General features: G+C 39.3%; 1 protein-coding gene across 2 annotated transcripts in view; it reads left to right on the top strand.

Annotated features, from left to right (window-relative positions):
- Nucleotides 1-14,027, top strand: part of cpap (centrosome assembly and centriole elongation protein) — a 62,981-nt gene that overhangs the window by 13,995 nt on the left and 34,959 nt on the right. For both annotated transcript variants that reach the window (XM_061926116.2, XM_061926115.2), the window contains exons 3-4: nt 9,884-9,963; nt 10,030-10,111. In XM_061926116.2, coding sequence (XP_061782100.1) covers nt 9,884-9,963; nt 10,030-10,111 — 162 coding nt within the window. The remainder of the gene's footprint in view (nt 1-9,883; nt 9,964-10,029; nt 10,112-14,027) is intronic.

Here is a 14,027-nt window from a genome sequence, read left to right as displayed (position 1 = left end):
TAAATAGAAAGTGATAGAAGGGAATTCAAGGTAAATAGAAGGTAAAGGAGGGAAAAGGAAAATAAAATACAGTAAATAGAAGGCAAATAAAAGGTACAAGGAGGTAAATAAAAGGTTATAGAAGGAATATAGAAGGTCAAAAAGTTAAATAAAAGGCCAGATAATGTAAATAAAATGAATCTAAAAGGTAAAATATGTTTAAAAAAGGTAAATAAAATGTAAAAGATGGAATATATAAGGTGAAAAAGATGAAACAAGGTCAAAAAAGGTAAACGTTATAGGTCAAAGGTAAATAAAAAGTAACATAAGGTAAATATGCGGTAAAAAAAAGGAATATAGAAGATTAAAGAATGTAGGTCCTGAGTAGTCTTGGGTTCAATCCCGGGCTCGGGATCTTTCTGTGTGGAGTTTGCATGTTCTCCCCGTGACTGCGTGGGTTCCCTCCGGGTACTCCGGCTTCCTCCCACCTCCAAAGACATGCACCTGGGGATAGGTTGATTGGCAACACTAAATTGGCCCTAGTGTGTGAATTAGATTTAGATTAGATTTATTGGTCCCCTTGGGGAAATTCATTGTCACTGCCGTACATTTAAACACTAGACATTACACATCACACAAAAAAAAATAACAAAAAGACATCATACATGACTAACACACATTTACAGGCTTGTCAGACAGGTCGGCCGGGCCTGCTGTTAAGGGCGGCTGTAGCTGCAGGGATCAGACTTTTCCTGAGGCGGGCCCTCCGGAATTTGATTGTTCTGTACCTGCGCCCTGATGGTAGTGGGATGATGTATTGGTGTAGTGGGTGAGTGATATCCTGAACTATTGTTTTTGCCAGTCGGGTGATGGACCTGTGGTTTATGTCTGAAATGTTGGGTGTGGGTAGGCCGATGATTTTAGCTGCTATGTTTGTAATACGTGTGAGTTTGGTCCGGTTGGTTACAGAAAGCATGGTGAAAAAACATGTGGAACAGTACAGAAGGATGGGTTGAACAATGCTTTGGTAAAGTAATAACAGGAGATGAGGTGCAACGTATAGTCCTTTAAGTTTCCGGATGGCTGACAGTCTTTGTTGACTTCTTTTTTGAATGTCCGTGGTGTGTTGATCAAAGGTGAGTTTATTGTCCAAGGTTACACCCAGGTATTTAAAAGTGTCAACTGTTTTAACTGTTTGTGTGTTTATGATGATGGGGTTCTGAGGTGAGGGGGGGTTGAACCATATTTCTTTTGTTTTATTGACATTGATTTCCAGATAACTGGCTGTGCATGACTCTGTGAAATGTTTGACTGTGTTATGATAGTCCAGGATGGATTGACTGTTGGAGAGGAGTGCGAGAATGGCTGTGTCATCTGAGTATTTTAAGTATACTGTGGTGGGTGAGATGCTACGGCAGTCATTGGTGTAGAGTGTGTACAGGAAAGGGCTCAACACACATCCCTGTGGGACCTCGGTGTTGATGGTAAGCATCGGGGATGTGTTTGAGCCCACCCTTACTGCTTGCAGTCGGTCGGTGAGGAAGTTGTGGGTGAGGTGGATCAGCTGAGGGGGGATGTTGAGCTGGTGTAGTTTCCGGATCAGTAGATGCTTCTGTAGGGAGTTGAAGGCGGAGCTGAAGTCCACGAAGAGGATACTGGCAAAGTTGCCTGGGGAGTCCAGATGCTGGATGTGAGTGTGAATGTTGTCTGTCTATCTGTGTTGGCCCTGCGATGAGGTGGCGACTTGTCCAGGGTGTACCCCTCCTTCTGCCCGATTGTAGCTGAGATAGGCTCCAGCGACCCCGAAGGGAATAAGCTGTAGAAAATGGATGGATGGATGGAATAAAAACTATAATAAGGTAAATAAAAGGTGAAAAAAAGGAATATAGAAGGTAAAGGAGATTAAACAAGGTCATAGAAGGTAAATTGAAGTTAGGTTTAAGGTAAATAAAAGGTTAAAAAAAGAATATAGAAGGTAAATATACTGTAAGGTAAATAAAAGCTAAAACGAAATATAAAATGTAAAAGAAGATGAAGCAAGGTAGGAGGTTAAAATAAGTTAGGTAAAATAAGGTAAATAAAACATTTTAAAAAAGGAATATAGAAGGTAAAAGGAGATGAAAAAAGGTAAAATAGAAGTTGGGTAGAAGGTAAAGAATGTCAAAAAAGTTAAACAGAATGTAAAAGAAGTTAAAATATAAATTAAAGGTAAATAAAAAGTTAAATTAATATAGAAACTATTAAAACAAATTAAAAGACAGTCACAGAAGGTAAACAAAGTTCAAGGTGCTCTTTGCAACTTCCTCACAGTAACATTTTTATAAAAAAAGAAATATAACAAGAACACCACCGGCTAGCTTATGTCACCATTCTCGGTTTAACAGAACACATTTGTGTGACAGTTGTCTATATTTTTCACCATTACAAAGTTTATGTAATAAAACATTTTGACCGGCCTGAATAAAATGAATGCTGTTCATGGCGGTCACTCACTCGGTCTGGTCAACACGTACGCGCAGGGAGTGTGTGTATACATAGAGAAGTAAGGAACAATTTGTTGTTAGGGTAGAATACACATTCAATGACAGCTAAAGTTAACTATCCATGTGTTACTTAATTACGTGCGAGGGTGGGATGTACTGCCTAAAATACTTTGGAAAGTCGGTGTGAATGTTGCAAACAGCCCCTTTAAGAGGTACATGAAAGATAAATACAAGGAATATAGGAAGTAAATAGAAGTTCATGAAGGTTAACTATTTTCCCTAAAATACACACTGAGCCTATAAAGTGTATTTTATCTAATTAATTCAACGAAACGGTTGATTACTAAAGTAATCGATAGCTGCAGCCCTAAATACAAATATAATGTGTATAAAACCATAAAACAGCTTTGCTTTGACATTTCATGTCTTTATTGAAATGAACAACCTCAGTGCTTGTTCAGTTCTAGGGTGGACTTGGTAGTTCCATGCAGAGTTACGATGCCATCGAATTGTAACGTCTGTCAGACATTATTATGTAACGTCAACGTGACCGGATAGCTCCAAATCTGAAGAAAAAATAATAATGCCAAATCATTCTTTTTGGCGAGGTGAAATTAGTTTTTGTTGGCCGAACCTCTGTGTTTCTCTCAATGATTACAATCCAAGCAGCTATAACAACAATCTGCAGACCAAAGTGGCCCCCGGGCCTCACTTTGAACACTCCTGCTCTGTGTGATATTTCCACACTTTGATATTTATTTGTCATTTTTTCAACATTTGGAGTCCATTGTTCTTTGACGCATTCTTTCGCTATTACAAAGTAATACCGTATTTTCCGCACTATAAGGCGCACCTAAAAACCACAAATTTTCTCAAAAGCTGACAGTGCGCCTTATAACCCGGTGCGCTTTATATATGGATAAATATTAAGATTCATTTTCATAAAGTTTCGGTCTCGTAACTACGGTAAACAGCCGCCATCTTTTTTCCCGGTAGAACAGGAAGCGCTTCTTCTTCTACGCAAGCAACCGCCAAGGTAAGCACCCGCCCCCATAGAACAGGAAGCGCTTCTTCTTCTACTGTAAGCAACCACCCGCCCGCGTAGAAGAAGAAAAAGCGCGCGGATATTACCGTACGTTTCATTTCCTTTGTGTGTTTACATCTGTAAAGACCACAAAATGGCTCCTACTAAACGACAGGGATCCGGTTCATGAAAAGACGCAATCTCTCCATCCGCACACGGATTACTATTTCACAGCAACTGATATTCCTGTGAACCGCACTGTGGATACAACGGGAGCACGTACAGTGAATATTCGCACCACAGGGAATGAGAAGTCATCCTTCACTGTGGTTCTAGCTTGCCATGCTAATGGCCAGAAACTTCCACCCATGGTGATATTCAAAAGGAAAACCTTGCCAAAAGATACCTTTCCAGCCGGCGTCATCATAAAAGCTAACTCGAAGGGATGGATGAAGAAAAGATGAGCGAGTGGTTAAGGTCAGTTTAAGTTTACGCGAAGAGGCCGGGTGGCTTTTTTCACGCAGCTTCGTCCATGTTGATATACGATTCCATGCGCGCCCACATCACGCTGGTTTTAATATATTATTAAAGTTTGACTGACCTATTTGACTGTTTTTTTGACATTCCTTTAGCGCAGTTAGATGCGGCTTACAACACGGGGCGGCTTATAGGTGGACAAAGTTTTGAAATATGCCGTTCATTGAAGGCGCGGCTTATAACCCAGGGCGCCTTATGGTGCGGAAAATACGGTACTGTCAATAGTGTATACAGTATACCAGGGGTGTCCAAACTACGACCTGTGGGCCATGTGCTGCCCGCCATGGTCTTCAATTTGGCATGCGAGACGTCATGAGTCTAGTAAGGAATCTGGTCGCTGGGAGATTTCAATTCATTTTAAAAGTCATTTTTTATGCTGTTGCTTTATCACCATCTCGCAGACAACATGAGTAATACAGGTCGATGACCATTAATCGTGCAACATTTACTTATATGACCCAATGTAAACAACCTTCCCTAGTCATGGTGTGAAAAAAAAAAATCCAACCGATAGGGGTGTAACGGTACGTGTATTTGTATTGAACCGTTTCGGTACGGGGGTTCGGTTCGGAGGTGTACCGAACGAGTTTCCACACGAACATATTAAGTAGCCACCTCCGCTTCCTTCTGCCTCGGTTTCTGTCAGTCCTCTACACACACCCAGCATTGTCCCACCCACACAACCATCTGATTGGTTACACACAGAGCGGTAACAGCCAATCAGCAGTGCGTATTCAGAGCGCATGTAGTCAGTGCTTAGCGTTTAGCAGGTAAGCATCAGGCAGCGGACTCTCCCCAAATGATAATAAACACCTCACAGTCAACTACTAGTAACATCACTATGAGCCCGTTGACCTTCTAGAAATATAAAAGGCAGCTCGGCTCGCTCGCAGTCCTGGCTTGAGGTGAAGGCTAATTCGCTTTTACCGTAACGTTAGCTCATTTTGCTGTGTGTGTGTGTGTGTGTGTGTTACGGGCAGCAAAGCCCGGTCTGTCTGTTATTTCACTTTACCTTTTTCTGTGTTGATTGAGCTGTGTTGAAGCAGCAAAAAAGGACATTATGTTAAATGAAGAGTTTCTGTCTCTGATAGTTGATATAATAATGTAAGTGCATCATAAAGCCTACATGAACTCCATGGTGTTCAGGGATGAATAGTCTCTCCTATTGCTATTGTACCTTTTTTTCAGCTATAGTTACATTAATCATTAGTAATGCAGCAGCCTAGTTTTGAATGGCAGGGTCCCTGCTATCACATGTTGATAAAAATATGACATTTACATAATAAATCAACTACAGGCTTCCCAAATGCTGTAATAAATGAAGCATGATGAGTTGACTTGAAACGGTTTAATGTTGCACTTTTTATATGGAGAAGACAAGTTTTGTCATTTTATTTAATCTGAGCAACAACTTGAGGCAGTTTAATGTTGATTAACGTGGGCAGAATTATTATAGTGTTCCCAATGTTAAAAGGATAAAGTCATTGTTTACATATTTGGTAAATAAATAACCAAAAAATGTATATTTTGTTGTTTTCTTACTGTACCGAAAATGAACCGAACCGTGACATTTAAACCGAGGTACGTACCGAACCGAAATTTTTGTGTACCGTTACACCCCTACCAACCAACACAAAATGCCAACAGACATGGTCACATATAACACAGTTTGTGGATAATTAAAAAAACTACCATGCACCAAAACAAAAAAAATCTGATTTTTTTTGTCATTTTCATTTAAATCTATTACAATGACAATGTCCTCACTCAATTGTCATTATGGGGTGTTGTATGAAGAATTTTGAGGACAGCAAGGAATTTATTCCATTTTGGAATAGGGCTGCTGTAACATAACAAAACGTGGAAAAAGTGAAGCCCTGTGATTTTGTTTTTGTTTTTAATTTGTCGTAAATTAGCAAAAAAAATCTGAAAAAAAACGTGTTCACATTGTCATTATGTGTGTAGAATTTTGAGGGCAAAATGAATTTATTCCGTTTTGGAATAAGACTAACGTAATCAAATGTGGAAAAAGTGGAGCGTTGGAATATTTTTTGGATGCACTGTATGACTTGATACTTGCCATATGCTAACATACCTGCCAACTACTCCGGTTTTCCCGTAATTAGTACGGTTTTCATCAACCTATTCCGGGTTACGGTTGCAGTGATAAAAAATACGGTTTTTCATTAATTAAAAAAAATAAGTTTTTTTTAAGTTTTATTCACGAAATCGCGTAACAACAATGACAATCGACACTGCTTCCCGTAACTTCCTATCGAGCCATTCCGAATGCCATGCGCGAGGCTATTTATAGCACCGCTGCCAAGCACGAGGCCATTGTTTCCAAACGAGCGAACGATCATGGAATCAGCCGGAGAAAAATCGCATACGAGTCTTAAACCGAAAAGAAAACTGCAGTCATTCCGTGAAGAATATTCAAAAGCCTATCCGGGAATAATTATCCGTTCCAAAAAGGGTGAAAACTACGCGAATTGCACCTTGTGCAGACAAGATTTTTCGATCGGACACGGAGGAATTAGCGATGTAAAAGACCACGTTGGGACAAAAAAACACAAGTCTAATGCCGTTGCTAAATTTTGATTTTAGCCACAAAAAGGTATTGACACCAATGTTATCTATTGGAATTGTTTAGTACTGTTATACTGTTAAAAGTGTTTATACTATTTATGCTTTCAAGTCCAAGTTGAAGAAATCTTGTTAAATGTTGACAGCATAACTACCAAAATACAGAAGTATGTCCTTAATATTTTTGCAGTGCTATTTCTGTTGAAAAGTTCAAATGATTACATTAGAGATGTGATGTGCCACTTTTCAAGTGTCTGATGGCTTAAATTCATTTTCATTCATTTTTCATATTTTGAATTCTTTTGAAAGGCTTACAAAAAAACTACATTTGAATTGTAATTCCATGCTATTGACAGGACTATTAATTTTAATGAAGTTAGCTTACCATGTTTACAGTATGATAATTGTGATAGAAATGTGAATTTTAGGCACAGAATATTTTTTACAATTGAACAAGGCAGTAGATTATACAAGCTTGGACAGAAAGTTAATAATGACACCAATTTTTTTTTAATGGAATTGTTTAGTACTGTTTTACCATTTGTTTACTGTAAAAAGTGTTTATACTTTCAATTAACAAATTGAAGTCTTGTGAAAGGTTGACAGGATAACTGGCATTAACTGTCAAAATAATTTCAAACTATTGAAGTTAGCTTACAGAATAAACATGTCAATCAACCCATATGATTTTTGCTGTAATATTTTTGTTTTGAAAAGTCACTGTGACTGATAGAAAAGTGATGGTTTTAACAACATTTTAACCTGTCTGAATGCTAATAATCATTTTGCGTCGGGGGGCGCAGGAACCCCCCACCAGGACTTTGTCCTGGACCTACCGGGCCCTGCGGCCCCTGGACCCTGGCTAGGGCTGCAGCTAACGATTATTTTTCTATCGATTAATCTATAGATTATTTTTTCGATTAATCGGTTAATCTATAGATTATTTTTTCGATTAATCTATGGATTATTTTTCCTTTTACCGATTTTTTTTTAATTTAAAATGAAGAGGAAAAAATAAATGTAGGCCAGTTTTTTCAAAAGGCATGGCTTTTATTTACAAAAAAAAAAGTATGGCCACTAGTCAGTCAACATTGACAACAACATGACAAAATATTCTGTAACAATGTAAACATTTAAAACTTTTAACATTTAACAAAATTAAAAGTAGCTTATTTGCTTTTTAATGTGCAAATATAAAAGTAAACATCCAGTGCAAATCTTAATATTCTGGAATAGTATAAGCATTTCAAAAGTAAAAGTATTGCTTATTTTGCTTTAAAATGTGCAAAAATAAAGATAAACATCCAATACAAAAAAGTGCAAAACGGAAATATTCTGTAACAAGTGTAAACATTTCAACAAAAGTAAAAGTATTGCTTATTTGCTAAAATGTGCAAAAATAAAGCTAAACATCCAATACAAAAAAGTGTACAGTGTAAACATTTCAACAAAAGTAAAAGTATTGCTTATTTTGCTTAATAACACAACAATGATAGTATGATTAAAGTGAAAGTTAATTGTTGGTTTGTACATAGTATATGTAACTGTTAATGTTGTAAAAGGTATTTGCACAACTAATTAACGTTAGCGTTTGTGACACGTCTTGTGCCGTGGGGTTCTTTCAGGACCGACAGACTGAACGCCAGACGGCTTTGCCAGGTTTACAATCTTTTAATTTTACACAAAGTCTTTTCTCTTCCAACTGCGCGGATCGCGCACCTGGGCACGATTGCGGCGTCGCTCCCGGTGCGCCCCGCCTCGCCGCTCGCTCGCCGCCGCCGCCGCCTCTCCACAGCGTTAAAGAGGAGCGCGTCTTTGTAAACACTGAACAGGCACGCCAAACGCGCCTCTCAGAGCGAAACGGTGCTTTAGTTTATGAATTTACAACGCAGATACAAATGACACATTCATGTTTTTGTGTAATAATGACAACGTATACGCACGCGGACGATTGACTTGTTGATGGTGATGGCAAGAACGCTGTCGGGGGTTTTCTTTTCAAATGTTCGTTCATAGCCGTTGTGCTGCTATGATAGGCCATTTCCGCTCGACACAGTGTGCATACAACAACATTATTAGGCCGTTTATTGAAATACTCCCACACTTTTGACGACTTTTGGCGTGCTTTTTTCCCCTCGCTCGCATCGTCTGCTTTGCGCTCCGCCATGACGCCCCATAATACACCTGCTGTGATCCTGTTTTTATGTTTTTATGTTTTTATTAATTCTATTTTAATTATTTTATTTTTTTTATCGTGTTCTGTTTGTGTTGTGTTGTGTTTGCTCGGTACTCGTTTTATCTTTTAACCTGTTCATTGTACAGCACTTTGGCTACCCCTGTGGTAAATTTTAAATGTGCTCTATAAATAAAGTTGATTTGATTTGATTTGATTTGATGACAGTAAAGTAGTGTGACGTAAATATGCGACGCGCCGACGCACAAAAACTGCGTCGACGTATTTACGTAACCGATGACGTCGACTATGTCGACGCGTCGTTTCAGCCTTAACCCTGGCTACTAGGTTTTTCTGATTTCAAAAGTTGGCAGGTATGCAATTGTCATTATGGGGTGTTGTATGAAGAATTTTGAGGACAGCAATGAATTTATTCCATTTTGGAATAGGGCTGCTGTAACATAACAAAACGTGGAAAAAGTGAAGCCCTGTGATTTTGTTTTTGTTTTTAATTTGTCGTAAATTAGCAAAAAAATCTGAAAAAAAACGTGTTCACATTGTCATTATGTGTGTACAATTTTGAGAGCAAAGTGAATTTATTCCGTTTTGGAATAAGACTAACGTAATCAAATGTGGAAAAAGTGGAGCGTTGGAATACTTTTTGAATGCACTGTATGACTTGATACTTGCCATATGCTAACTGTTAGCAATCCAACGTAACTATTTTAGCCAATTTTGCCATCCTATAACTTGGTACGTGACATACTGCATGCTAACTTATTTTTTCCCCATTTTTTTTGCCGTACACCTCAGAGCCACGTAACTTCGTATTTGACACATGCTAACTGACATCATGCTAACATTGTCACGCTAGCTTTTTCTGTTAATTTTGCACGCCTGCTCCTCAGAGCCATTTAACTTGTTGCATTCTGATTGTGGGCATGCTAACGTTAGCATTTCAGTTGATTCAGCAGCGCTGTGATACCGAGGATAGCTGCTCATTTTGCTGACAATATTCTCTGCAAAGGCAGAATGTTTGCTGTTGTTTTGGAGCTCTGTGGACAGGATGAAATGCAGTTGTGGTTAATGTGTTGTGTGCAGCTGAGGACGTGGCAGAAGGACATGCAGGACAGCCTTGATGCTGCTTCGTTGAGACAGAGCCAAGAGGAGCTGCAAGACAGGTACGTGTACGCGTTGAGCTGCTTCTTTTCTTGCCAACGACGACTTGTGTATGCACGACTTTGCAGACCCATAAAGGCGGGCGAGCAGACGTTTGAGGAGTTACTGGAGGAGCAGCTGATGTTGGAGGAGCAGAGGTTGAAAGAGCAGGTGAGAAGAGTCAGGTGGTTGATGTTGATGTTGATTAATGGAGAAAGTGTAGATTTAATCCTGCATCTTCTCCATTTTCTGTCCCTGACCATTATTTTAGTCATCAAATAGTGTCTTCCATTAATCCACTAAGCAAATTAAAAACACTTTATAGCCTCAATGCGATTTTAGGCAAACTAGTTTAAACACATTTTCTGCTTGCCATACCCTCCGTTCTATTTATCTTATTTTACTTTTTTATTTGCCTGCTATTTATCTTACTTTACCTTCTATTTCCATGTTTACCTTCCTTTGGCTTCTTATTATCTTATTAGGGCCCGCATGGCCCATTGTAAAAGGAATCCCAAAGGGAGTCCTTTTGCAATGGGACATAAGGACCTATTGTTTTTCTAAGGTTTTATTATTATTCCGCCGCCTCTTTGAGCACTAATTTGACCCACTTAACATGCTTCAAAACTCACCATATTTGACCCACACATCAGGACCTGCGAAAATTGTCTTTTAATAAACAAAACTGAACACCAAAACTCAAAATTGCGCTCTAGCGCCCCCTAGAAAGAAAACTGCTTATAACTCCCAGTACGAATGTTGTAGAGACATGAAACAAATACCTCTATGTAGGGCTCACTTAGCCCTACTTTTCATTAATTAATTTCCTCGGGCAAAAATCAACAGGAAGTTGGCAATTCCCCCTTCAAGACAAAAATGTACTAAAACAGTCACTTTTGCCTCTTTGAGCTGTAATTTGACCCCTTTAACATGCTTCAAAACTCACCGAACTGAACACACACATCAAGACTGGCAAAAATTGCGATCTAATAAAAAAACCTAACCCCAAATCTCAAAATTGCGCTCTAGCGCAATTTTTGAATAAAACGCAGAAAAAACTGCTCCTCGGAAGAAAAAAATGACAAAACTGCCTGTAACTCCCACTGGGAAGGTCGGAGAGACATGAAACAAAAACCTCTATGTAGGTCTCACTTAGACCTACATTTCATAAATTGACAACCCCCAGCAAAAATCAACAGGAAGTTTGCTATTCCCCCTTCAAAACAAAATTTTTGTAAAAACCGGTCACCTTCCTCTGAGCACGTTTGTCGTTTCGGCTTCAAACTAACACAGGAGAGAGATTGACCCCTTGTGATTAAAACTACAGAAGCGCGTTTTAATAACTGCTCCGGTTTTGATTTTATGAGCCTTCAAAAACCGCTGCGCTGATGCTGCTGCGCTGCTGTTTTTTTTAAGATGGCTGCTTAAAAGCAGGAAGCACCAGTGTGCCCACACAATGCAGACAAGGTAGGTACACTAGACAAAAGTATTGGGACACTTGGGACTAAAACTTGACAAAAGTATTTGGACACTTAGGACTAGCACCTGCCAAATATGCGGGCCCGACCAATGCTGCTTGCAGCTTTAATTTTTATTTATTTTTACCTTATTTTACTTTTCCATTTACCTTCTTTTAACATACATTTACTTTCTTTTATCTTTACTTTACCTTCGGTTTACCCTTTACCTGCGTTTACCTTTTATCTATTTTCGATTTCATTCGTTTTACTGTCTTTTACCCTTTATTTACATATGACTTTCTATTTACCTTCTTTTAATTGAGTTGAATTTCCTTTGAATGTCATTGCTTTCAAAACGACAATGAAATGCCGTTTAGCAGCACTGGAGATAACCTTCTATTTACCTTCTTTTTAACTGGTTTTACCTTTTATTTACCTTGTATTCAACATTTTTAACTTATATTAGCTTTTATTCACATCATTGTACCTTCTATTTACCTTTTACATTATGTAGCCATCTAGTTAACTTGTTTTACATTTGTTTACCTTCAACTGACCACCCTTTACCTTTTTACCTTTACTTTACTGTACCTTCTGTTTGCCTTTTGCCTGCTTTTTAGCTTGTTTTACCTTCTTTCATGCGGTCGGGATTTGATCAATTTTATTAGTTTCTCTTATTTTAAACGATGAACGGAAGCTTTTTCCTCATGGATTTAAAATACCAAAACTTTGACATGTGTTTACTATCAGGTTCAAACACCGAACTATCTATTAAACAAGACAAGAAGCAAGGAATCAAACAGAGACAGGATTCAATTTAGCTCATGAGGAGAGCGCGTGGACCTGCACCCTCGTACAGTGTCACCCCACGCTCTGAGGAAAAAGTTCCACGCCTCCCCATTTATTTGGGCATTCCCTGATTGCATAGCTGCAGCTGCTTCTAAGGGGAGGGGCCTCATTATGCAGCAGCTGCACTGGGTCATAAACAGTTAAAACAAAAGGTACTTTGAGCGGTGTCAGGTTTGCCCCCTCTCTGCTCGTAGATTTCGGGTCCTGATAAGGCCCTTCCCGTGGCTGTCCAGATCTGAGAAACCGACACCTCTACGGTGCATTCCATAGCACACAGTGGAGATTTACAAGCTGTCCGCCTTTTGCTTGATAAGATCAAAGACGTGGATCGTAACCACAGGCCGCAGGGCAAACTGAACTGCAAGAAAACAAGTTGTGTGATCATTTATACACAATTTATTCTGACATTTACTTTGTGTGAAAGATCAAAAGTTGCTTCAGTGAGCAACAAGGAGACTCAAATGTCACTAAATGGCCTGTGCTGTGTGAAGAATTTCTTTCAAAATAAGGATGTGAATGAGATGAAAATGGCCTAAAAGTCATTTCAAGGAATACATTATGAATTGTAAATAGAATACAAATAGTGGGGAGATGAAATAAAGATAAGAAAAGCAAGAACATGAGTCTAAATATATAAACACTAGTCCATCAATCAATTGAGATATAGATGAAGCAGGAAGTTAATATTGTAGAATTACCGTATTTTCCGCACCATAAGGCGCCCTGGGTTATAAGCCGCGCCTTCAATGAACGGCATATTTCAAAACTTTGTCCACCTATAAGCCGCCCCGTGTTATAAGCCGCATCTAACTGCGCTAAATGAATGTCAAAAAAACAGTCAGATAGGTCAGTCAAACTTTAATAATATATTAAAAACCAGCGTGATGTGGGCGCGCATGGAGTCGTATATCAACATGGACGGAGCTGCGTGAAAAAAGCCACCCGGCCTCTTCGCGTAAACTTCCCTTAACCACTCGCTCATCTTTTCTTCATCCATCCATCCCTTCGAGTTAGCTTTTATGATGACGCCGGCTGGAAAGGTCTCTTTTGGCAAGGTCTTCCTTTTGAATATCACCATGGGTGGAAGTTTCTGGCCATTAGCATGGCAAGCTAGAACCACAGTGAAGGACGACTTCTCATTCCCTGTGGTGCGAATATTCACCGTACGTGCTCCCGTTGTATCCACAGTGCGGTTCACAGGAATATCAAAAGTCAGTGGAACCTCGTCCATGTTGATAATGTTCTCTGGCCGGATCTTTTTTTCAGCTATCTTGTTTTTACAATATGCACGGAAAGTAGCCAGCTTTTCTTGAAAGTCTTTAGGCAGTTGCTGTGAAATAGTAGTCCGTGTGCGGATGGAGAGATTGCGTCTTTTCATGAACCGGAAACCTGTCGCTTAGTAGGAGCCATTTTGTGGTCTTTACAGATGTAAACACACAAAGGAAATGAAACGTAATATCGGCGCGCTTCTTCTTCTACGCGGGCGGGTGGTTGCTTACAGTAGAAGAAGAAGCGCTTCCTGTTCTATGGGGGCGGGTGCTTACCTTGGCGGTTGCTTGCGTAGAAGAAGAAGCACTTCCTCTTCTACGGGGAAAAAAGATGGCGGCTGTTTACCGTAGTTGCGAGACCGAAACTTTATGAAAATGAATCTTAATATTAATCCATATATAAAGCGCACCGGGTTATAAGCCGCACTGTCAGCTTTTGAGTAAATTTGTGGTTTTTAGGTGCGGCTAATAGTGCGGAAAATACGGTAGTCATAATCAAATGTACTATGT

The sequence above is a fragment of the Nerophis lumbriciformis genome, linkage group LG31 (assembly GCF_033978685.3).
Source record: "Nerophis lumbriciformis linkage group LG31, RoL_Nlum_v2.1, whole genome shotgun sequence".
In the NCBI taxonomy this organism is placed as follows: Eukaryota; Metazoa; Chordata; class Actinopteri; order Syngnathiformes; family Syngnathidae; genus Nerophis; species Nerophis lumbriciformis.
The sequence above is the reverse complement of the archived record's forward strand: the minus strand, read 5'-3'. Positions and strand labels throughout refer to the sequence as shown.